General features: G+C 42.9%; 2 protein-coding genes and 1 long non-coding RNA gene across 4 annotated transcripts in view; 2 read left to right on the top strand and 1 right to left on the bottom strand.

Moving 5' to 3' along the window:
- CCDC38 (coiled-coil domain containing 38) overlaps nt 1-18,827 on the bottom strand; it is a 50,322-nt gene extending 31,495 nt beyond the window's left edge. The window contains exons 1-6 of the mRNA XM_043492063.1: nt 18,722-18,827; nt 14,749-14,845; nt 14,352-14,446; nt 11,521-11,695; nt 10,433-10,500; nt 9,112-9,452 (exon numbers count right to left, since the gene is read on the bottom strand). Of these exons, the coding sequence (XP_043347998.1) occupies nt 9,112-9,452; nt 10,433-10,500; nt 11,521-11,695; nt 14,352-14,446; nt 14,749-14,815 (746 nt within the window). The 5' untranslated portion in view covers nt 14,816-14,845; nt 18,722-18,827. The remainder of the gene's footprint in view (nt 1-9,111; nt 9,453-10,432; nt 10,501-11,520; nt 11,696-14,351; nt 14,447-14,748; nt 14,846-18,721) is intronic.
- On the top strand, nt 5,363-7,355 carry LOC122455701. The gene is made up of 3 exons (XR_006274108.1): nt 5,363-5,605; nt 5,810-6,593; nt 6,643-7,355. It is a non-coding gene; the product is annotated as an uncharacterized LOC122455701 (long non-coding RNA).
- The window catches only part of AMDHD1 (amidohydrolase domain containing 1), a 37,707-nt gene continuing 31,410 nt past the window's right edge, over nt 18,589-24,885 (top strand). For both annotated transcript variants that reach the window (XR_006274105.1, XM_038394757.2), the window contains exon 1: nt 18,589-19,370. Coding sequence is in view for 1 of the 2 variants with exons in the window: in XM_038394757.2 (XP_038250685.1) it covers nt 19,234-19,370 (137 nt within the window). In the remaining variant the exon portion in view is untranslated. The remainder of the gene's footprint in view (nt 19,371-24,885) is intronic.

Below are 24,885 nucleotides of genomic sequence, written 5' to 3'. Positions count from 1 at the left end.
TCATTCTTTTACGTAGAGACTGTCCAGTTTGGCCAATGTACATGGCAGAGGGGCATTGCTGGCACATGATGGCATATATCACATTGGTAGATGCGCAGGTGAACGAGCCTCTGATAGTGTGGCTGATGTGATTAGGCCCTATGATGGTATCCCCTGAATAGATATGTGGACAGAGTTGGCAACGGGCTTTGTTGCAAGGATAGGTTCCTGGGTTAGTGGTTCTGTTGTGTGGTGTGTGTTTGCTGGTGAGTATTTGCTTCAGATTGGGGGGCTGTCTGTAAGCAAGGACTGGTCTATCTCCCAAGATCTGAGAGAGCGATGGCTGTCCTTCAGGATAGGTTGTAGATCCTTGATGATGCGTTGGAGAGGTTTTAGTTGGGGGCTGAAGGTGATGGCTAGTGGCGTTCTGTTGTTTTCTTTGTTGGGCCTGTCCTGTAGTAGGTGACTTCTGGGTACTCTTCTGGCTCTGTCAATCTGTTTCTTCACTTCAGCAGGTGGGTATTGTAGTTGTAGGAATGCATGATAGAGATCTTGTAGGTGTTTGTCTCTGTCTGAGGGGTTGGAGCAAATGCGGTTATATCGTAGCGCTTGGCTGTAGACAATGGATCGAGTGGTATGATCTGGATGAAAGCTAGAGGCATGTAGGTAGGAATAGCGGTCAGTAGGTTTCCGATATAGGGTGGTGTTTATGTGACCATCGCTTATTAGCACCGTAGTGTCCAGGAAGTGGATCTCTTGTGTGGACTGGTCCAGGCTGAGGTTGATGGTGGGATGGAAATTGTTGAAATCATGGTGGAATTCCTCAAGAGCTTCTTTTCCATGGGTCCAGATGATGAGATGTCATCAATGTAGCGCAAGTAGAGTAGGGGCATTAGGGGACGAGAGCTGAGGAAGCGTTGTTCTAAGTCAGCCATAAAAATGTTGGCATACTGTGGGGCCATGCGGGTACCCATCGCAGTGCCGCTGATTTGAAGGTATACATTGTCACCAAATGTGAAATAGTTATGGGTCAGGACAAAGTCACAAAGTTCTGCCACCAGGTTAGCCGTGACAGTATCGGGGATACTGTTCCTGACGGCTTGTAGTCCACAACTCTGTCCACATATCTATTCAGGGGATACCATCATAGGGCCTAATCACATCAGCCACACTATCAGAGGCTCGTTCACCTGCGCATCTACCAATGTGATATATGCCATCATGTGCCAGCAATGCCCCTCTGCCATGTACATTGGCCAAACTGGACAGTCTCTACGTAAAAGAATGAATGGACACAAATCAGACGTCAAGAATTATAACATTCAAAACCAGTTGGAGAACACTTCAATCTCTCTGGTCACTCGATCACAGACCTAAGAGTGGCTATACTTCAACAAAAAAGCTTCAAAAACAGACTCCAACGAGAGACTGCTGAATTGGAATTAATTTGCAAACTGGATACAATTAACTTAGGCTTGAATAGAGACTGGGAATGGATGAGTCATTACACAAAGTAAAACTATTTCCCCATGGTATTTCTCCCCCCACCCCCACCCCCCACTGTTCCTCTGATATTCTTGTTAACTGCTGGAATTAGCCTACCTGCTTGTCACCATGGAAGGTTTTCCTCCTTTCCCCCCCCTGCTGTGGGTGATGGCTTATCTTAAGTGATCACTCTCCTTACAGTGTGTATGATAAACCCATTGTTTCATGTTCTCTGTGTGTGTATATAAATCTCTCCTCTGTTTTTTCCACCAAATGCATCCGATGAAGTGAGCTGTAGCTCACGAAAGCTTATGCTCTAATAAATTTGTTAGTCTCTAAGGTGCCACAAGTACTCCTTTTCTTTTTGCGAATACAGACTAACACGGCTGCTACTCTGAAACCTATTATTAAGAGCAGAAGAGCAAACTATTTCACTGTGTAGGAAAGATAGGAAGTATGACAAGAGATTGCCCTGGCTTAACCAAGAGACCTTCAATGATCTAAAAATCAAAAAAGAGTCCTATAAAAAGTGGAAACTAGGTCAAATTACAAAGGATGAAAATACACAAATAACACAAGTATGCAGGGACAAAATTAGAAAGGCCAAGGCACAAAACAAGATCAAATTAGCTAGAGACTTAAAGGGTAACAAGAAAACATTCTACAAATATATTAGAAGCAAGAGGAAGACCAAGGACAGGGTAGGTACGTTACTCAATGAAGGGGAAAAATAATATCAGAAAATGTGGAAATGGCAGAGGTGCTTAATGTCTTATTTGTTTCGATTTTCACCAAGAAGGTTGGTGGTGATTGGATGTCTAACATAGTGAATGCCAATGAAAATGAGGTAGGATCAGAAAAGGCTAAAATAGGGAGAGAAAAAGTTAAAAATTACTTGGACAAATTAGATGTCTTCAAGTCACCAGGGCCTGATGAAGTGACTCCTAGAATACTCAAGGAGCTGATTGAGCCATTAGTGATTATCTTTGAAAAGTCATGGAAGACAGGAGAGATTCCAGAAGACTGGAAAAGGGCAAATCTAGTGCCAATCTATAAAAAGGGAAATACGGACAACCTGGGGAATTACAGACCAATCAGCTTAACTTCTGTACCCAGAAAGATAATGGAACAATTAAATAATCAATTAGCAAACATCTAAAAGATAATAAGGTGATAAGTAAAAGTCAGCATGGATTTGTCAAAAACAAATCATGTCAAACCAAACTGATAGCTTTCTTTGACAGGGTAACAAGCCTTGTGGAAAGGGGTGGAAGCGGTAAAGGTGGTATATCTTGACTTTAGTAAAGCTTTTGATACTGTCTTGCATGACCTTATCATAAATAAACTAGGAAAATGCAATCTAGATGGAGCTACTATAAGGTGGGTACAAAACTGGTTGGAAAACTGTCCCAGAGAGTAGTTATCAGGGGTTCAGAGTCATACTGGAGAGGCATAACAAGTAGGGTCCTGCAGGGATCAGTTTTGGGTCCAGTTCTATTCAATATCTTCGTCAATGATTTAAATAATGGCATACAGAGTACACTTGTAAAGTTTGACGACGATACCAAGCTGGGAGTTGTTGCAAGTGCTTTGGAGGATAGGATTAAAATTCAAAATGATCTGGACAAACTGGAGAAATGATCTGAAGTAAACTGCATGAAATTCAATAAGGACAAATGCAAAGTACTCTATTTAGGAAGGAACAATCAGTTGCACACATACAAAATGGGAAATGACTACCTAGAAAGGAGTACTGCAGAAAGGGATCTGTTCAGTTTGGCCAATGTACATGCAGAGGGGCATTGCTGGCACATGATGGCATATATCACAAACCAGACAGTCTCTGAGCAAAAGAATAAATGGACACAAATCTGACATCAGGAATCATAACATTCAAAAAACAGCAGGAGAACACTTCAACCTCTCTGGTCACTCAGTAACAGACTTAAAGGTGGCAATTTTGCAACAGAAAAGCTTCAAAACCAGACTCCAGTGAGAAACTGCTGAACTGGAATTAATTTGCAAACTAGATACCATTAACTTGGGCTTGAATAGAGACTGGGAGTGGCTGGTTCATTACACAAATTGAATCTATTTCCCCCTGTTAAGTATCCTCACACCTTCTTGTCAACTGTCTGAAATGGGCCATCTTGATTATCGCTACAAATATTTTTTCCTGTTGCTAATAGCACATCTTAATTAATTAGCCTCTTAGAGTTGGTATGGCAACTTCCACCTTTTCATGTTCTCTGTATTGTGACAGGGTCGGGCCAGATGGCTATAGGAGAGTAATAGAAGGCAGATATATTAGCCCCATGCTAAGTAGGTCCCTTTTCCCTGGGTAAGGTAACGGGGAAGGTTCCAGAACGATCAGGAACCTTCTGGAGACAACTAAGACAGGTTGATTAGAACATCTGCAGAATCAAGAATCTGGACAAGAACAATCAAGAAGCTGCTAGAATCAATTAAGGCAGGCTAATCAGGGCACCTGGGTTTTAAAAAGGAGCTCACTTCAGTTTGTGGTGTGCGTGTGAGGAGCTGGGAGCAAGAGGCACTAGGAGCTGAGAGTGAGAACGTGGACTGTTGGAGGACTGATGTGTACAAGCATTATCAGACACCAAGAGGAAGGTCCTATGGTGAGGATAAAGAAGGTGTTGGGAGGAGGCCATGCGGAAGAAGCCCAGGGAGTTGTAGCTGCCGCACAGCTGTTCCAGGAGGTACTCTAGACAGCTGCATTCCACTGGGCCCTGGGCTGGAACCCGGAGTAGAGGGCGGGCCCGGGTTCCCCCCAAATCCTCCCAACTCCTGGTCAGACACAGGAGGAGTCGACCTGGACTGTGGGTTCAGAAAAACGGCCAAGCTGAGGGCTGCCATGAAGCTCCAAGGGAAGCAAATCTGCCAATAAGCGCAAGACCCACCAAGGTAGAGCAGGAACTTTATCACAGTATGTATATATATATATCTTCTTACTATATGTTCCATTCTATGCATCTGATGAAGTGGGCTGTAGCCCACGAAAGCTTATGCTCAAATAAATTTGTTAGTCTCTAAGGTGCCACAAGTACTCCTGTTCTTTTTGCGGATAAAGACTAACACAGCTGCTACTCTGAAACCTATCAGGATAAGAAATTTCTCATTCTCTTGCAAAGCTTCTCTCCTAATCCATCAACAATGGGAAGAAGCAAAAATTGAATCACAGAAGTGTAGAAAGATAAGTAGTGTCTTAATTATTATTATAGTAGAATAATAGGCAGGAAAGAAAGTTACTTTAAAAAGTTCCTCTATAAAGCAAGGAATTAGGTGGAAACCAGCCCAGTAGCAACTTCCTACTGAAAGACGCCTCTGCAAAGGAATGGAAACTTGCTTTGCAAATCTTCCTCAGATGAGTTGCAGATACTTTTCCCCCAATGCCACTAGGGACTTCTGTGAATAGCTTCCCAGATACCTAGCATGCCAACTGGTGCAGGATTTTAACATGTTGCCTGTAGCAACTTTGAGATCTGAAGACAGGGTCAGGTTATGACATTCTGAGGCCCTAAGCTATGTCAAGTGTAAGAAGACCCATACCATAAAAAAATAATAATTTATTATTTTCACAGAGAGGACATTGAATATATAAACACAAAATCTTTATACTTGCATATATACAAAGGCAAAGTTGTAAAAACAGAATAATAATTAATTAAAACGCATCTTGCAATATGCCTGTTAACATTATAAAACAGTTTCAAATTAACATATTTTCGGCTATGATTTCTTAATTAGTAGATATGAAAACTTTAGATCTACATCAACACAAAAGCAGTTACAGTTATACAGACCAGCTTACTTAATGGAAGCAGTACAGCCTGCGTGCACATCACATTCATTTTAACACTGAAATTTAAAACATTTTCTTCTGTGATTTTTGGAGAGCAAATGATAAGCTATGGAGTTTGTCACTTTCGATGCACAGAATGCTTAGGGCAGATAGCTTTTCTTGCAGAATTTTCTAGGCAGACATCTCTATTCATGTTTGCTTCTCTATCCTCTGTCTCCCCCAGGACCACTAATTAATCTCGAATAAACATCTCGGACACACAGAGTCACAACAAACTATATGCGCGAAAGAGAAAGAAAGAATTTACCAGAAAAAAGACAGGTAATCTCTAGACAGGCATTGAAAAAGTGAGAAAAACTAGCCCATATTCAAGCAAATATAATGAATATTATAGGCTTTAATAGCCTATAAATCATAAATACACATAGTTTGAAATAGCTTGCTCACCAAGTACTCAGAATATTTAGATATATATGTATATATTCCTTCACTTCTCTCAAAACCCTCTACTTATCCTTTTGTCAGCACTCTCTGATATTTACTGTGAAGGTTCCCGAAACTGACAGAGGGAAGCCAACACAAATGTGTCCTCCTCAAGATCCACTAGACCCAAATCCATAAGATAATCACCTGCAAACTCAATCATGTGAAGCATGGATAGCGCATGAAGCAGAAAGTGGCGTGCACGCTAAAATACACAATGGTACGTATGTACAGATCAAAAGAAGAAAGAACACACTAACACTTAAGAAAATGAAGAGAAACAGGAGCGAAGGCACTCTATGACTGAGTGTGCTGGACTGTAAACAAAAGACGGTGGCCTTCTGGCTATTACCAGCCAAAGGGGATGTTATACATGACATCACTCCTAGGACGAGTCCCATAGGAGTATGAGCTTGGCAGGATTGCTTCACGACACTGCCATCTCCGACCTCATATTTTCCCCAATTTTATCGGCAGTTAGATTATTTATTTATTTTAAAAAATTATGAAGGCACGGTCAGAATTTTACCAGTAGCGGCTGACCAACAAAACGCTGCCTTAGGAGGCTGATAGCAGACTTACTTGCAGAACTACTAATTTTACAAGTGCAATTATCTTTTTTTTCCAAGCCCTGGCCTCCCGCCTGTCAATAATGAACAATTAGTGAAGCGTAATGGTAGGGTAAAGGTATTTGTGTAGCCAGATGTGTATATTTTTGTCATATTTGAACAAAAATGACTATATTTAGAAAGAATCTTCTTTTCCCATATCTCCTTTATTTATCAACCAATTTTGATAAAATTTGAATCATGCTTCACATGATTGAGTTTGCAGGTGATTATCTTATGGATTTGGGACTAGTGGATCTTGAGGAGGACATTTTTTTCTTTTTTAGAGGCCCCTCATACTGCGAGGCCCTAAATTGTAGCTTAGTTATTTTATGCCTTAATCCGGCCTTCTCTGAAGGTCTTGGGATTTTGGATAGAATGAGATGAACAGGGTACAAGTGGCATGTGTACTCCATATATGCTTGAGATATATCTTTAGAGCACTAGAAATGCCCATTTATGGCACAACTTTCCAAAGGAGCTCTAAAGGTTAGAACAAAATGATGGAAGAACTATGACCAAGGAATTGTGGAAAGAGAAATTTATCTTGAACAGAAAGATTTCTGGAGCTATAAGAATAGCCTTTTCCTCAACAACAGCACTGTGGTTTTCATACAGGGGAACCCATTCAAAAACCTACTTTTCTGAGGTAATGGTGCCTAGAAAGGCCAGCTATTGGTTTGTCTAACAGGTCTTTCTGATTAATCTTGGCATCTGATGATACCCAAATGGAGAAGCCAATGTGCCTCCCTACAGAATGCCTCTATGACCAGTACTCATGTTTCTATGGTGCTTAGTTGTACAACTCCAACCATCCTGGAGAATCTCTAGTATAGCTGAGACTACCAGAACTTTGTGATTGTCATTATACTTGTGTAAGCAGAGTCAGGATGAGCTCCACCCTGACATCTGGTGGTGAGTTGTGGCAAGCTGTGGAAAAGAACTTCAGGGGCTGATCTTATTTACATAGGCACACCCACCCCGCCTAGCATGAGCCCATAGCTGCCCAAATGGTCACTTTGGCTGCTGTGGGATCCCCAGTTTCTCTGTCATTAAAAGACTTTTTCTACACTCAGACTCTGTGCTTGCGAGAGGGGCAGTATTGCCTCTTAGAGGCGCCCAGCGGGGGTGGTATATATTTGTCCCAGGTCACTGGGTGGGGGCTCGAGCCTGTTTTGCATTGTGTTATTGGAATGGAAACCCTAGATACTGAACCCGGCCCTTGCTGCTGCCAACTCTGACGGGCAGAAGGGTTACACTTGTATTACAGTAGCATCTACGTCACTGCGCTCGGTACATTACAAAGATTTTTCCTCTTTCCCCTCACATCAGAAACATAAATTTGTCTATATCAATGAATGAGATTTCCTGGTTGTTTTTTTTAAATTTTTGTTATGCATGTTTGGTGTTACTGCCGGCTATTTACAGGGAGGAAGTAACATGCTATTCATCCTGGCGTGGGGACCACACAACCAAAGAGGGGTCTGGCTAAAAATACCTCACGGTGGAAGTAGCTTGACTGAGATCCCTGGGAGTCTGTACCCAAGCGAGTAGTGTAAGGACAAACAAGGACCACTTGGGCCTTTACTCGGTAAACAGGAGTCATTTTTAACATGAGAATGGATTTCTCACTTTCCCCTTTATCATCCCATGAAGGTTCAGCTTCCTGGGGAGTGGAATCCTCAGATGCCTCTCTTCTTGTAAAGTTCTCTCAAAAAGCTTTAGAGTGTGAAATGAAGAACTCTATAAAAACTAAATTATACTTAAGTATTTTGACACGTGGCTTCATCTTCCAGCTTTTATCATCCGCTATACAAAATGATTGATATTTTGACGGATTTAAAATGAAGCACTGAGAGACAAATTCATTCCTACTTTAACTCCACAAAAGTGAATGGTATTATGTTAATGATGGGTTATTTAACAGTAACTAAATTCCCATACATTATTCTGTGTACAGATCTCAACTCTGGTGAGCCATTGTTAAAAAAAACTATGAACCCATTCTCAGTTTTTGCTTCAGACAATTTTCACACTAAAACCTAAAGTTTACATAATAAGTGGAAAACATTCACAAACTAGATCCAGGGCAGACTGTCCTTTTTACCAGCTTAACAGCTTTGCTAGCAACACTATGTCCCCCCCTCTTAACTTGTGCATGTCCCAAGCTGAGAGAATCCTTAATATTATCCTTATACATACACACACACACACACTCTCTACTAAATACATAGTTCACACAAAGAAAATATTTAAAAAAACACACCACATGCACACACAGAGAAATCCAATCTAGCAAAATAGCACCTGACATTGGGGTGGCAGCAAACACCATCACTCCTCACAGGCCTGACCAGGTCAAATCCTGGCACTGCCTACTGCGTCTTTGCAAACCTACAGGCCTGAAGGTACAGTTTCCCAGCTCCCCACTTGTACCCACTATCATCTTTGGTTATCAGTTTAAAGGAGTTTGGTCTGTTAAAATGAAGATACAGTGTCATACTCTGTACTGCTGTAAAACAGTTAGGTCTGTGAAACTCTCTGCTGCCCTTAACTCACTTCATGGGGATCAACAGGTGTGGGGGACAGGCCCAAACTGTACACCTACAGAACAGCTCAATGTGGCAGTGGGTGAACCTCAAAGATTTGCTCCCCCCAGAGTGTTCTTCAGAAGAGGAGAATCTGCACCACTGTTACCATAAAAAGAGAAGTACATTTTTAACATAAAAGTCTCACCTTTTAATAGCGAAGAGTTCATTAATAGCAGACTTTACATCTGCAACCATTTCCATTTTGGATTTAGTTTCTTGGGCTGCACTAAAAAATAATGTGGAAATATTACAGAGATATAGGTGTACGGTTTTCAGTAGATCAAAAATTAAAACAAACATTAACTGTAATAGCAATTCTAACATGTTAAGTGCATCTGCAGAACTTCGGTCATTTTCTTTCAGAAATTCCTCAAATGCAATTGTATCATCTTCGAGCTTTGCTTCGGCAGAACTGGCCTCTTTCTCGGCTTGCATTGCTAATTTCTCCAGCTTCTTTATAGTTTGTTTTTTTACTTTTACTGCATACTAGGAAAACAAGAGTGGGGAAATGTTATGTACAAAATGCTGTCCAAATGTATTTTGTATCTGTATTTCATTAAGACATGCTCAGAGAGATAGGAATAGCTGCCCTAATTCAGATAAGGAAATACAGCATGAATTAATGTCCAAAAATATATTACCGTATTTCAATGCTAAATTTACAGGTTTAAACACAGTGTCAAGAAATATAAAATCAAGAATCCGATAGTTATATTTTTCATTGCATATACCAAGCCTGATTCTCCATTGTCCTAAGGCCCCTTCATGCAGTTTTGGCAACAGAACGAGACCTTAGAGGTAGCAGAGTTTTCCCCAGGGACTATCCTCAGTGTAAGGGAGTTACTTGGGCAGTACACAGCTGGCAAAATGCCCCTGGGTTGGTCCCCAGCCCAGGGGGCAGAGCTGCAGTGCTGCTGGAGGCATGCAGCCTGAACATCAGTTAAAAGTTAATGGTATGGAAAAACCTGCACTGTAGTTTGTGATGTAGCTGCTCTTCTATACTGAGAATTTCTGTCTCCAGTGATATCAGTTTGGCAAAACTTTCAAGTAAGGTCTGACTTGTCACTGAATTGGTAATTGTTAAAAAAAAAAAAAAAAAAAAAAAAAAAAAGGCAATCCATCCAAACACTTTTATTATGATGAATGTGAGCCTTACTCAACTTTTTTACCAAATTCAGGGCTAAGTCCTTTAAATACTTAAATATGTGAGTCAGTTTTATTCACATGAGTAGTTCCAATGACTTAGATGACATTGAGTAATCTTATTGTGTTTGCAGGGTTAGACATGTAGACTAGTGTGGAACCTCAGGTCAAGGCGCCTCTTACCATCACAAAAATTCAGACTTAGAGATAAACAGAAATATTCTAATCTAGTTACTTGCACTATTTTTATTTCACATAGTGTGCTTTTATAACTGCATTTTCCAGAAAGCACCAACCATAAGAACAACAACATTTTACGGTACCTGCAGCAGAAACAACTCCTTCTGTTCCTTGATATAATCTGTTAAAGACTGTTTGTCACTTTGGCAACCTTTTAAGAGAATTTAAATGTTGTTAAAATTAATCTGATGATGTTACTATTATTCCTCCAAATTACATGGTACAAGATCCCATAAATTATATTTGTATTCAAAGATTTACAATACATGTTTATATCTTATTTAGTTTGATAAGCAAAAAATGACATTATAAGAAGTCTTACTGGGATTAGTTTCAAAGAATTAATTGATTAGATTTCCCAATGCTCTAATTTTGAAAACAGCACATCACATAAAGGAACAACGTTTTGCGGAAGACTAATTCTTAGTACAGTGGCCCCCAAACTGTGGGGTGTGCCCCCGCAAGGGGCTCAGGGGAATATTGGAGGGGGGACATGGTGGGGCTCAGGTCAGCTCCCATAGGGGATGGGGAGGGAGTGCCACCCAGCCCCGCTCTGCCCCCAGCCCAGCTCCAACCCAGCCACAGCTCCACTCTGCCCCCTGCTCCGCCCCCAATCCAGCTCTTCCCTCATTCCTTCTCTGTCCCCAGGCCAGCTTCGTCTTTATCCCCAGCTCCTCCCCCATCCCCAGTTCTGCCCTCAGCTCTGCCTTCAGCCCAAGCTCCTCTGCTGAGGAAGCCATGGCTGTGCAGTAATGGAAGGGGGGACACAAACAGATTTCATTACTGGTAAGGGGGGGCATGACAGGAAAAATTTGGGCACCACTGTATTAGTTACAGACTGTGGTGGTGGTCGTGGTGGTGGTGAGAAGGGGATGCCAACATTTGCACTCTCTTAAAAATTTGGATGCAAGTCTAAATCCTTGTCCAGAATCCTGAAAACTGACTTGCATGCCCAACAGTCAGATCCTGCAACTGAATCTCTTTGCTTATATGGAGCTCCACTGAAATCAATGGGGTTCTATGCAGGTGCAGTGGTCCAGTGACAGGGATCCAGTTACAGAATCTGGTCCTAACTGACAGATTTTAGGTGTATGATAGATGAAAATCTATGCCAAGGTAAGCAACTCTGACATGTGTATAACAAAATGTAAAGCTAAAAGAGCGTACTCACATTTTGCAAAAGTAAGAGCCCAGTTGGGACCAGAAGTAATATATCCTTTATCTATTGTAGCCTGGGTCTCTCTTTCAATGACTGAGTCCATCTTTTTCACAGAGTCTCGAGACTTTGCTCTTGATGAAAATGTGCTCTTTTCATGGACCTTCAAATTCTGTTGAGCTATTTTATCCTACATTTACAGATTTTCAGATAAATGTGTTTATTAATGACACTATGAGCTCTCGGGTAGGGACTTACCTTTCTGTAAAATACCATACATCTACGGCACTGTATAAATAATAACTCAGGGCCCTATTCTGTCACCCATATTCCATTTATTACCAAGTCCTGTAAAGATTTATACATGTGTTTAACTTTACTAACCTGAGTAGCTCCATTGATTTCAATGTAACCACTCATGGTGGTAAAGTCTAGCACATGTGTAAGTCTGCAGGCCTGTGGCCTTAGTCTGCAAGTAGTCCCATTGGTCTTAATGGAACTACAATACAGTTAGAGTAAGATACTCAATGTGAGTAAGGGTGGTAAAATCTGGCCCTTAGCTTGTACACAGTAATGGCCCTGAATATATAAGCACTCTTTCCATTTGCTGAAACAGTTCAGAAGAACAGAGTGTCTCTGAATATTCATACACATATAGTCGTATTAGATATTTAACTTAAGATGCTATGTGAATTCATCTTTAATGTATATTGCATAAAAGTCACTAAAAGAATAAGTTTTCATAAATTTCTTTAAATTATTTAATTTATTTATTATTAGAAACATAGAAATTAGAAATGAAGAACTGGTCATTTCACCAGTGCAAGATTATGCACTACAGTACATACATTATGTAGCATGTACTCCTAACAAGTCTTTTGATCTTTGATTAGAAAGTTATATAGCTAATACACAGTAAAACACAAGAGTTGTGTGTTTTTCTTTGTTTTCTTTGTTAGTTATTTAGGGTCGGCTTTTGGGTTTGGATTTTTTTAATCTTTTGAAGCCCTCATGTTCTTAAGAACAACAGCCAGAAAAGGTTATAAAGTCTAGCTGAGAAGCAACTAAGGCATCTGCTGTTGCTGGGAGTTATAACAGCTTGAACTATAATTCTATGCTGGGCAGACCGCTGGCACCCAGGACACCACAAAAACCCCGATTCAACAAGATACTTAAGCACATAAGTACGCCCATTGACTTCACTGAGGGCATGACTACACTGCCACACAGGTCTAACTAAAGGGATGTGAATAGCAGTGTGCAACAATGTGCTGCACTGTAACTCAACTCCCCTGTGTGGACTCTGCAAATACAAACTTATAGGTCCCGAGTTCGCACTAATGCAGGAAGTTTGCACCTGCAGCGTCCACAGCGGGGAGTTACAGCACAGCACTTTGGTGCGTACTGCTATTTGCACTCCCTTAGTCCAAACTGCGGGGCAGTATAGACATGCCCTGAGACATGCAAAAACATGATCTAAACTAAAGTGCCCCTAGCCGCTATTTGCCAGAGGCTGGGAATGGGCAACAGGGGATGGATCACTTGATGATTACCTGTTCTGTTCATTCCCTCTGAAGCACCTGGCCTTGGCCACAGTCGGAAGACAGGATCCTGGGCTAGATGGACCATTGGTCTGACCCAGTATGGTTGTTCTTATGACTAATCACATGTTTAAAGTTAGGCACATGCTTAACTTCCTTGCTGAATTGGGATCTAAATCAGTAGGGAGCTGGGGGACCTACACAAAAATTGAACAAGACAACTTGACGATGAGGGATGGCTTTGGAACGCTGGCCTGAGGGAGAATGTTTCATTTTTTATTCTGCTGGGTCTGAGGCACGCAAAGTTTCTGGGCACAATGGGAAGGCGGCACAGAGTTCCATCAGTTTTACTTTTGTGAAGTTATGACAAAAATATTTTACACTGAGAAAGTAAGTTTTACACAAAACCCAACTGGTCTGAAATAAGTTAAGTCCAAGAGTGTATAACAAATTTGCCTTTGTTCTTTGGATTGGTTCCAGAAATTTAGAAACCAGTTAGTTAAATCAATGCAATTTCTGAATTCAGACCAGCCCAAAGGCTGTGGTCAGCCCTGATGGGTCAGTGACCTACAATACTTTTACAGTTAGGACACGAGCTTAAAGACCATTCAACAAAACTCACAAACAAAAAACAATTCTCAGGACTCCCATAGTCTCCTCCTGTATAAATGAACTTCAGATCATTTTGCAAATATTAATAAATTTAACTGTACAATAAAGCAGTATGGAAATAAAATATTATGAACCCCATTTACAGATGAGGAAACTGAGGCACAGAGCTATTATGTGACTTACTCAAAGTCACACAGAAAGTCCATGGCAAAATCTGGACTACAACTCAGAACACTTTACCCTGAGTTCTGTGCCTTACCCACTAAACCATACTTCAGCTCTTAGGCTGACCGTTCTAGAAATATGCCACTGGATGACTATATCTGGGGCAGCCTGATTTTTCCACTCTTTTGAAAGCATGTACTTCCTTTGAGAAACTATTGCAGGAATACTACATATACTCATCCATCATCAGCAAAAAGAAATTTAAAATGCAGTATTTACCACCACAAAAGTTGTTAACACATTGTACTAAACTGATTTTCCCTCACATTATTCCTAATTTGGAGGGGGTGGGGTGTGGAAGAGTGTTTATTTGCAGACTTTTCACCATTTTAATTGTTTTGTTTGGTGAAATGAGTTCCTTTTCCCCTAAACAGTGGGACTTGACAGTTATAGGTAAAGTACATTAAATTAATAACATACGTAGACTTAGCATAGACTCTGGCAATTAAAACTGACACAAATGCATACCTCTTCTTTGGCCCTACATTCAATGTCTCTGTAAAGAAATGGCTTGCAGTCCACAATTGTAAAAGGAGTCTTCTTTTGATTATCAGTCTCGTAGTCTATAAAAGATGAAAGGAAAAAAAATTACATTCTGATACCTTTTAAAACACCACCATGTAAAATTCAGTCCAAAAAGCTGTTTTAGTGGAACATAAACAAACACATTTAGTGGAACATTGTGATTCAAACCCGTCAAATTCAGGAAATTAGAGTGTGCGCTCCTTTGGCACCTGTCACTCTATCCTCTTGTGTATACATACAGCAAATGTCACCCTTAGAGCACAACAAGCCCCTTCTCACAGTTGTTAAGCATTACACAAAATTTACGTATGGTGTTTATTTAATCAAAACATTTTTTTACCAAAACTAACGCTCTGAAATCTAGGAGTCTGGGACTGGGACGGTGGAAATAAGGCTACTGATGCCATTCCTACTTTCTGAAATTCCTTCCGGAACTGCTGAAATAGACAAAATGGGGGAAAAAAGCATTAGCATTAGAATAGTAAATCTGGTAAAGACTTGAGGCCAGCTTGTCTTTCGGTCTATGCATAGACACAAACTGAGTAGTAAGGCACATGATTAAATACGAACACACACAAACACAGATTTGGGTTTTATGCACATACATGGATGTATCTGCAAGTTTCTGTGAGCACAGTATGGAGGCCTGCTGAACACTGGACCCAAAATATCTGTGGACCAATTGAAGCAGTTTTAGCAATACATACCACTATGGGATCTCTCATCAATTTCTATTTTAATGCATAAAACAGTGTCACCCAAGACTGCCAGAATATCCAGCAAGAACTCCTGGAACAGCTCAGGGACATAGGGTGGGATTCACAAAGTTACTCAGGTGCCTAAACCCCACACTTAGATGCCTAAATCTTAGGCACCTAAATCCCAGGTTAGGCTCCACTGTGATTCACAAAACTCCCACCTCTAACCTCACGTGGCACCTATGTTTCTACCTCAGAGTGAGGCAGCAGTACTCATGCTCAAAGTGTCCAGGTGCCTATCTCCCGCCTAAGCCGCAGAGGGATTCACTAACAGCATTCGCCCATCTGTCTCGTGTGAGGGGCCCAAGCTGGTAGCCGTGCTCAGATGCTGCCTACCTGCTCAGGTCACATTCCAAATCCAGCCAGAGGAGAAGGTGATGCTGCTGACACCACCCACTTTCAAACTTTTGGCTAAGTGGCTAGAGAATTCACTCAGGGTGGGGGAGACACATATTCAACTCTCCCCTCTGCCTGAGGGAAAGAAAGGATTTAAATGGGGGTCTCCCATCTCTCAAGGGTGTTCTAATCACTGAGCTATGGGATAGTCTGAAGTGGAACTCCCTCAATCTTTCCTGATGACGCAATTTCCCTGGAGCCGAGCAGCAAGACAGAACCTTGGGTCTCCCTTGTGGGTGCCCTAACCACTAGGCTACAGAGTTAGTCTGTCTCTCTCTGGTCCAATGGCTTTTTAATTATTTAATCTACATTGGAACAGCTTCTACAGGAGAGATTTAGGGAGCCCCCATGAGAATATCCCAGAGCTCAATGGTTTGACCACTCTCCTGAGAAGTGGGAGAACCCTTTTCCAATCCTTTCTTCTCATCAGACAAACAAGGAAATTGAACCTGGATCACCCACATCCACTGGGCTAAAAGTTATAAAGCAGGCTGCAGCAGCAGCACCTCCTCCTCTAGCCATTTGTGTGTAGTTAGGCACCTGCCTAACTCATTCTCACAAGAAAATGCCATAAAAAGCCTCCTGACTCCAGGAGAGGGGTTCCCAGTTTGTGAATTGCTAGCGAAGATAGGTGCACAAGTTCAAGCTGCAGGGAGGTGCCTACACCTTTGAGAGAGAGGGACAGGGCTTTGCACACACCCGTTGTTGACATCTCCCATTGGCTAGTTTAGACAGCTTCCTACTAAGTATTCTGGCTTTTCTGGATCACATTCTAAGGCACCTATCTCTCCCCATGTATTGTATAGGGAACCTAGGTGCCTAACACAGGCTTTGTGAACCACAGTGATGTTCTTGTGATTTTCTAGGCACCTAAAAGTTAGGTCTTATGACCCTGAGCATCATAATGCCCAAGCCCCTTTGTGAATCTAGCCCACACTCCTTTAATCCTCAACCAACCCAGCAGCTAATCCACTGTCTGCTTCAAGGGGAAAAATGTTTACAAGGAAGCCCTGCCTCTGCATCACTGCCCAGGCTCACCACTGGGGAGAATGATGCCACATCTCAAAAGATTTCCAAACACTGTCAATTGCTAAAGAATTTAAACTACCTTCAAAATATTTGTCCCTACCTCACAGTTTGTCTCACCTGAAGAAGGGTGACAATAAGGCACATCCAAGAAGCCTAGCACACCTGCCCCTTTTTGTGTATATAAACATACAAGTTTATATACATAAAAATGTGTTGATATTATATTTTAATCTACATGTTAGAAGAAAAATATTGACAAACTGGAGGGAGTCTAGAGAAAAGCAACAAAAATACTCAGGGTAACGGAGAGACCATTATATGAAAAAAAGTAAAAGAACGAAGCAAAAGAACTAAACAGGAGAATGCAACTGTAGTCTACAAATATCTTATAGGCATACAAATTAAGGAAGAAATGATGTACTGTGATCTACAGGGGTCTGCCTAAAAGCGAAAAGTTGAAACAAGAAATGGAACATCTAGGATGAATACCAAGAAAATCTTCCTGCCGGTGAGATGTGTTAGGCTGTGAAATAGTATATCTGGGAAAGCTGGGAAAGCCCAATTATTCTGGACTTCTAAAAGTAGACTGGACAAAGCACTAGTGTATGGGTGGTATGGAACAATCCTGCATTAACAGGGAGATGGGGTGAATGATCTAATAAACCTTGTCCACCTCTAAGTTTTGAGACTGTTGTAGAATCCTGGAAGATGATTGTCTGGCAAGAAGGTATATTTATATTGACCTGAGGCCTTTGCTGATGGCCCTCTCCATTATCTGCTGAATTCCTTGCCATCCCATTCATGTTGCCCTGAACAAGATCGAATGATAGCTATACATGACATGGCTGGTGGTAATCATTTAAGAAGGTCTCTGCCCACCAATAGCACAAGGAGAACATGGCGAAAGATTTTAAACTTAAGTACTTAAACTTAGATTTTGGCACTTAAATAAAAATTGCCTGATTTCCAGAGGTTTTGAGCACCTGCAGAGCTCCAATTGACCTAAGTGGAATTTGTAAGTGCTCAACTCTTCTGGAAATAAGGCCATTTTCATTTAGGTCTAAATGTGGAATTAGAAACCTAACTTTAGACACCTAAGTTAGAAGATTTTGTCCACAGCATTATATTGTTCTCTTTTCTTTGAAGAGAGGAGAAAACCTAAAATGTTCATTTTGTGAATAAAAATTCCTGCTAAAATTCTCCCATCACCAGCTCTGTAGGGGACAGTAAAATAGAACATTTCTTTTTAATCTTGGTGGAAATCAGATAAATGATAATCCCCTAACCAAGTTTGGCAAAGGGCATCAGGCGCACATGGGGCTGGTTCCCGTCACTCTGGGCAGGCCAGGAACTTTCAGGGTGAACATTCCAGATTAAGAACCAAAACATTCCAGGCGCCTCCCTCTAACTGTAACATGAAAATAAGCAGGTGATGCCTGCATTTCCATTCACACCACAAAGCAGGATTAACCGGCCACTTGGGGGATTTGCCTAGCAAGGGAAAATCTCCAGCTGACACAGAGCCAGTGTAGGACACCCCATGAAGTGAGCTGTAGCTCACGAAAGCTTACGCTCAAATAAATGTGTTAGCCTCTAAGGTGCCACAAGTCCCCCTTTTCTTTTTGCGGATACAGACTAACAGGGCTGCTACTCTGAAACCAGTGCAGGACATGTGGCCAGAACGGCACTTCCACTCTAGCAAACCCCAACCGGCAGATCGGCCCCACTGGGGATATTACAAGCCAGCAGCATTTGCAGCAGTCCTTCTGGGGGTGCTCTGAATGGCAGTAGAGGAACCCCCACCCAAACCCAGGCCTGGCAGAGCACAAAGGGACACACGAGTCCACCCTGGGCAGCACCATTAACAATCAAGCCACCTAAGCCATCCCCATCCCCGCTCTTCAGCCGAGCCCGGCCCCCCGCCACTCCTGAGGCCTCAGCCCGGGCTTGCTGACGACCACGGGGGTGGATTTAGTCTCGCCCCTCTGCAGTTACGCGCTTCAAAGGGGGCGTGTAGCTAACGACGGGCTGGGAGGCCGGGCGGGGGCAGGACACAGAGCACCACGGGGAAGGGGGGGAAGCTCCCCCCAGAGCCTAGACCCACACGCGCGCGCGCCGCTGCTCTCTCACCGGGCGAGGGGCCCAACCGAGCACAGGGGCAGCCGCACCGACGGGGCCGGGGCCGGGGCCGGGGCCGGGCCTGGAGACTCTTGAGCAGAACGAGAAACGCCCCCGCCCCCGCGTGCCTCAGCTTCCCGCCCCCACCCCACGCCCCGGGGGGCCAGGAGGAGCCCGCGCGCCCTCTCGCCAGCGGCAGCCCTTGCAAAAGCAACCGCAGGCCAGGGCGGCCAGGGGCTTTGCAGACCCAGGGGCTGGCTCCTTCTCGGGCCCCGCGCAGTCAAGGAGCTTCCTGCACCTGCCCCTCCGCCCGCAGGGTGGCAGCGCTCCGGGGGGCAAGAAGCCCGCCAAGGACCTCCATTGCCAGCGCCGCCCCGCGCTCGGCCGCTGCCCAGGAGACTTCGAGCTGAGCGCGGGCTTCACCCCCCCCCCGCCCAGTCCGCTGGGCCGCTCCTGGCCTTGGTTGGCTCTGGCTGCGGCTGCTGTGCAGATCCAGGGGCTGCGGGGGCTGTCTCTGCCCCGACATGGCTGGCGAGCACAGGCTCTTGCTGGACAACGCCCAACAGCTGGTGCTCATCTGCACCAAAGGCGAGAAGTACCTGCTGCAGGCGGGCATGCAAAACCTGGCCGTGCTGGACAACGCCAGCGTGGTGATCGGCAAGTAAGTCCGCTCTGCGTGCGTGTCCCCTGGGCCCCCGGCAAGGCTCGGTCCTGAGCAGGCACCTGGCGTGATGCAGCCAGATCGGCTCTCCGTTGTCCTGGGAGCCCTCGGGTTCAGAAAATAGAGTCTGGTGCATAACGTTCTTCCGTACCTCTTTTGGAAAGGCAAATTCTTCAGTTCCGCAGGCTCGCCTTCAATTCAGACAGCGGCCCGGCATTTTGGTGTGATCAGAGGCCACAAGTGCGCTAGAATTACTATGATTCCATCGAAAGGGAGGCTTTTTAGCTGAATCCACAATAAAAGTTTACTCATTGCTTGTTGCTGAAAATAAGGAAAAAATAAGTTATTCTTCGTGTTGTGGATTAACTCTGCCGAGAAGAAAAATTGCGGACTGGAATCCAGAGTCTTAATTTTTTAATCAAGGGGGATTCCAGTTGAGAAACAAAGTTACTTGTTGTTTTTAAAAGACAGCCGTTGGCTTAAGTGGGCCAACACACTTGTGACTTAAGTTGCTATGCCTAAAACTTCAGTGTCGGAGTGCTGAAGGTGAGACAGGACACACAAACTCTTTAAACGAGCATGCTGAAAAGTAAGGTAAATTCTGGAATAATTATATTCTTGACACTTAGAAAATGATTTAGACTCTGATCGTACAAAAACTTAAGCACATAGTTAACTTTATTCAGGAGTAGACCCACTGATGTCTTTACTCAGTGTGTAAAATTAAGTATGCGAGTAAGACTTTACAGGATCAGGACCTTAAAGTTAACATAAAAGGTAGTTTCAGAGTAGCAGCCGTGTTAGTCTGTATTCGCAAAAAGAAAAGGAGTACTTGTGGCACCTTAGAGACTAACAAATTTATTCATCGATGAAGTGAGCTGTAGCTCACGAAAGCTTATGCTCTAATAAATTTGTTAGTCTCTAAGGTGCCACAAGTACTCCATAAAAGGTAGTGTTATAAGAGGAGCAATCATCTACACGTCAGTATGGACTAAGCCAAAATTTGTAACTAGATCCATATAACACCAAGATGACATTTTTAAAAATTCTGAAAGATCTGTGAAATTTTGTAAAGAGAAATTTTAAAAAGCATAGCTTGTAAGATAATTTAAAAGTCTGGACTCATAAAAAAAAAGTCTTGATAGTAGTGAAAGAAATAGAATGTATATTTTAATTTTGTAAGTCAGTTGTGTTGCTAATTTTCTTTGACAAATCAGGTCACACTGATAGTCTGACAAAATGAAAACCTGCCTTTGAAAATCTCAAAATGTAAAACATCTTTATAAATGTTGTTGCACATCAAATTGCTGCAACCTCGCTTTCTAAGTTCTAATGTGTCCCTCATCACCATAGCTGACAACAATACAAAGTTGCATAAAAGCTGAACAACATTTTAAAGTAGCTTGAAGTAGTTTGTAAAAAGTCTGTCTCCAGTCTACCTAGACTCTGAGTGTATACTTTTTACATACTTTTTATTTTTTTGTAAAAAAATTATTGTGTATGCTGTTAATCTTACGATGTTGCCTTCTGTTTGGGATGTTTTCTTGTGACTAAGATGAAAAAAATGTTTGAAGAGATTACTGGATTCTGTTATTATTTATTCAGGGCTTGGACTATTTAATATCCAGGACCTGGCTCTTAAGACTATTAAAAGAAAACATGTCAGCTTGTTTGTTGACAATGTTGAAATCAATTATATTTTTTTCTTCTAATTGTTTGACTGTCAGTATTAATTTTATTTTCCCCTCTGTGTTGATTTATTTTTGTCTCAGACTATACAACAGGGTGAAAAGGAGATTATGATTTGTTTTAAATTAATCTTTCGTAATTTTGACTACCTCTAACTCTTTTCTTTTTCAGACTAGTCTTTCTAGGCAAGTCCTGTCATGTCACTGACCACACTTTCTGCCCTCTCTGGACCTTTTCATTCTCTGCTTTACCTTTAAGCGAAGTAACCTGAACTCAATAAAGTAATTTAAATCAGGATGTACCATTGTTTTCAATATTACATTATTTTCGTTCCCTTTTTAAAATGCTCCCAATCATCCTATTTGCCTTTTTAAACTGCTACTGTGTATTACAGATATCTTCAATGAGCTGTCTGTGATGAGTCTCAAGTCTTTTACTCCAGTGGCTCTAAAACTGTTGAAGGGAGAGGAGATAGTGTAGAATTAGGGTTGTTAGGTGTCCGGTTTTCAACCGGAACGCCTGGTTGAAAAGGGACCCTGGTGGCTCCGGTCAGCACTGCTAACTGGGCCATTAAAAGTCCGGTCTCAGGCAGGCTCCCTGCTTGCCATCATTCTGCAAGCTGCGTGGCTCCCAGAAGCAACAGCTTATCCCCTGCTCCAGCTCCTACACATAAGGGCAGCCAGGAGGCTCCACGCGCTGCCTAGCCCCAAGCTCTGGCTCTGCAGCTCCCGTTGGCCAGGAACTGCAGCCAATGGGAACTGCAGGGGCAGCACCTACAGATGGGGCAGCCTGCAGACAGGGCAGCGCACAGAGCCGCCTGGCCGCGGCTCTGCATAGGAGCCAGAGGTGGGAAATGACGCAGATTCCAGGAGCTGCTTGAGGTAAGCATTGCCGGGAACCTGTACCCCTGATCCCCCTCCTGCATCCCAACCCCCTGCCCCAGCCCTGATCCCCCTCCCACCCTCTGAACCCCTCGGTCCCAGCCCAGAGCACCCTCCTGCACCCCAAATCCCTCATTTCAAGCCCCACCCCAGAGCCTGCACCCCCAGCTAGAGCCCTCAAACCCCCTCACACACCAACCTCCTGTCCCAGCCCAGAACCCCGTCCTACACTCCAAATCCCTCAACCCCAGCCCGGAGCCCTCTGCAGCACCCCAACCCCCATATCCCTGGCCCCACCCCAGAGCCCGCACCCACAGCCGGAACCCTCACCCCTTCCCACACTCCAACCCCCTGCCCCAGCCTGGTGAAAATGAGTGAGTGAGTGAGGGTGGGGAGAGTGAGGGACAGAGGGAGGGGGGATGGAGTGAACGGGAGCAGGGCCTCAGAGAAAGGGTGGGGCCTCAAAGGTGGGGCGGGGCCGAGGGTGAGGTAGGGGTTTTTCATTTTGTGCAAGTAGAAAGTTGGCAATCTTGTGCAGAATTGCCCCATCACCTCCAAAGCCCCTGGAAGCCCCTCCTCTAAAATACCACATGATTATGGGGGAGTGAAGTTCCATGGCCAGTGTTTGGCCAAGGAAAGTCTATTCTTCGTGGTATCTTTCCTAAGCAAACCTACAGGAAAATCCCTGTGGGAGTGAAAGCTAGCCTTAAATACACCAACTCTTGCAGATTCCACTTCATGCTATTTACGTCCTCCAACGGGGCAAGTGTACCCTTCAGGTGGAGGCAGGGAGACGATGGCAGCAAGATTCTTCTGGAGGACAAGAATGCTCTGCAGTTACTGACTGAAGGGATGTTGTACGTTTGCTAACCCACAACGGTGCAGTAGTTTTAGTTAGCTAAAAGAAAATAAAAACTACTGTTAATCTTTAAGCATAATTAATCCCATAGTTGGACCCTCCTTCCAGATAATGTTATGGTATCCGCTTACACTGAGGATACCCCTCTGAGGGAGGGAACCCCTTGTATTGGGAAGAGACAGGTAAGACTATTGGGGGATTTGATTATTAGAAATATAGGTAGTTGGGTTTCTGAGACTGGCAAAACCACATGGTAAATTGCCTGCTGGGTGCAAACCTCTCGAGACACGTAGATAGACTAGGCAGTACTGGGGAGAAGCTGGTGGTCATAGTACATGTATGCACCCATGACATAGGGAAAGATCCTGGAGGCCAAATTTAGGATGCCAGAAAACAGATTAAAGTTCAGGACCTGAAATGTTCCTCATGCAGGGATAGTTAGACAGGCAGAACTTCAGGGTTTCAATGTATGGATGAGATGATGGTGTTCAGAGGAGGAATTTATGTTTATTAGGAACTGGGGAATGTTTTGGAAAAGGAGGAGCGAATACAGGAAGGATGGGATCCACATAAATCAAAACAAAATCAGACTGCTGGCATGTAAAACTGAAAAGGTAGTAGCGGAGTTTTTAAACTGAGGGCTGGGGGAAAGCTGACAGGTGCGGAGGAGCACTCTGTTGGAACAGACACATCCCTTAAGGGAGGATTAATTGAAGGGGATATTCTATGTCCTAGTAAAGAGGAGAGGATAGAAGTTGATCAAGTACAGATAGAAACTGAAGAGACACAGTCAAACGAAAGAGAGTCTGGTTCAATTACATCACATGAAGGCAGATAACTAAATATTGACAAATTTTATAATGCTTGTATACAAATGTGAGACGTCTAAATACTAATATGGGTGAACTTGAGTGCCTGGTAGTAAATGAGGATAGTGACAGAATAGGCATCTCAGAAACTTGGTGGAATGATGATGATCAATAGGACATGATAATACCAGAGTACAAAATATATAGGAATGACACTGTAGCTTGCACTGGTGGGGAAGTAGCACTATATATGAAAGAAAACATAGAATCAAATATACTAAAAATCTTAAATGAATCAAAGAGTACCATAGAATCTCTTTGGATGGAAATTCTGTGCTTCAATAAAAAGAGTATAGTAGTAGGAATATACTATTGACCACCTGACGAGGATGGCAACGGTGCTTGTGAAATGCTCAGATAAATTAGAGAGGCTATAAAAACAGAAAACCCAACAATAATGGGGGATTTCAACTACCCCCATAACTGGGAACATGTTACCTCAGGAAGGGGTTCAAAGATAAAATTTCTGGACACTATTCATTACTACTTCGTGGATCAGCTAGGCCTGGAACCCACAAGGGGAGAGGCAATTCTTGATTTAGTGCTAAGTGGCACACAAGACAGGTCCAAGAGGTGAATATAGCTGAACCACTCGGTAATAGTGACTATAATGTAATTAAATTTAACATGGGGGGGAGGGGGAGAATACCAAAGAAGCCCACCACAGGAGCATTCAACTTCAAAATGGGGAACTACACAAAAATGAGGAAGCTAGTTAAAAAGAAATTAAAAGGAACAGTCACAAGAGTTAAATGCCCGCAAACTGGATGGAAAATTTTAAAAACACTGTAATAAAGGCTCAAACTAGATGTATATCCCAAATTAAAAAAAAAAAAAGTAAAAGAACAAAAAAAACCACCCCTTTACCGGGACCAAACAGAGTAAAAGAGGCAATCATAGACAAAAAGACATCCTTTAAAAATTGAAAGTCAAATCCTACTGAGGAAAATGGAAAGGAGCATAAACTCTAGCTAGTCAAGTATGAAAGTGTAATCAGCCAGGCCAAAAAAAGAATTTGAGGAGCAACTAGCAAAAGACACAAACACAGAAGCAAAATGTTTTTAAGTACATCAAAAGCAGGAGCCTGCCAAACAATGAGCGGACGCACTGGAGGATTGAGGTGCTAAAGGAGCACTCAAGGAAGACAAGGCTGTTGTGGAGAAGCTAAATTCATTCTTTGCATCAGTCTTCATCCTGCATCAGTCTTCATATCAGTA

Source organism: Dermochelys coriacea, chromosome 1, assembly GCF_009764565.3.
Source record: "Dermochelys coriacea isolate rDerCor1 chromosome 1, rDerCor1.pri.v4, whole genome shotgun sequence".
Classification (NCBI taxonomy): Eukaryota; Metazoa; Chordata; order Testudines; family Dermochelyidae; genus Dermochelys; species Dermochelys coriacea.
Note: the sequence above shows the minus strand (reverse complement) of the source record. Positions and strands in the feature narration are given on the sequence as shown.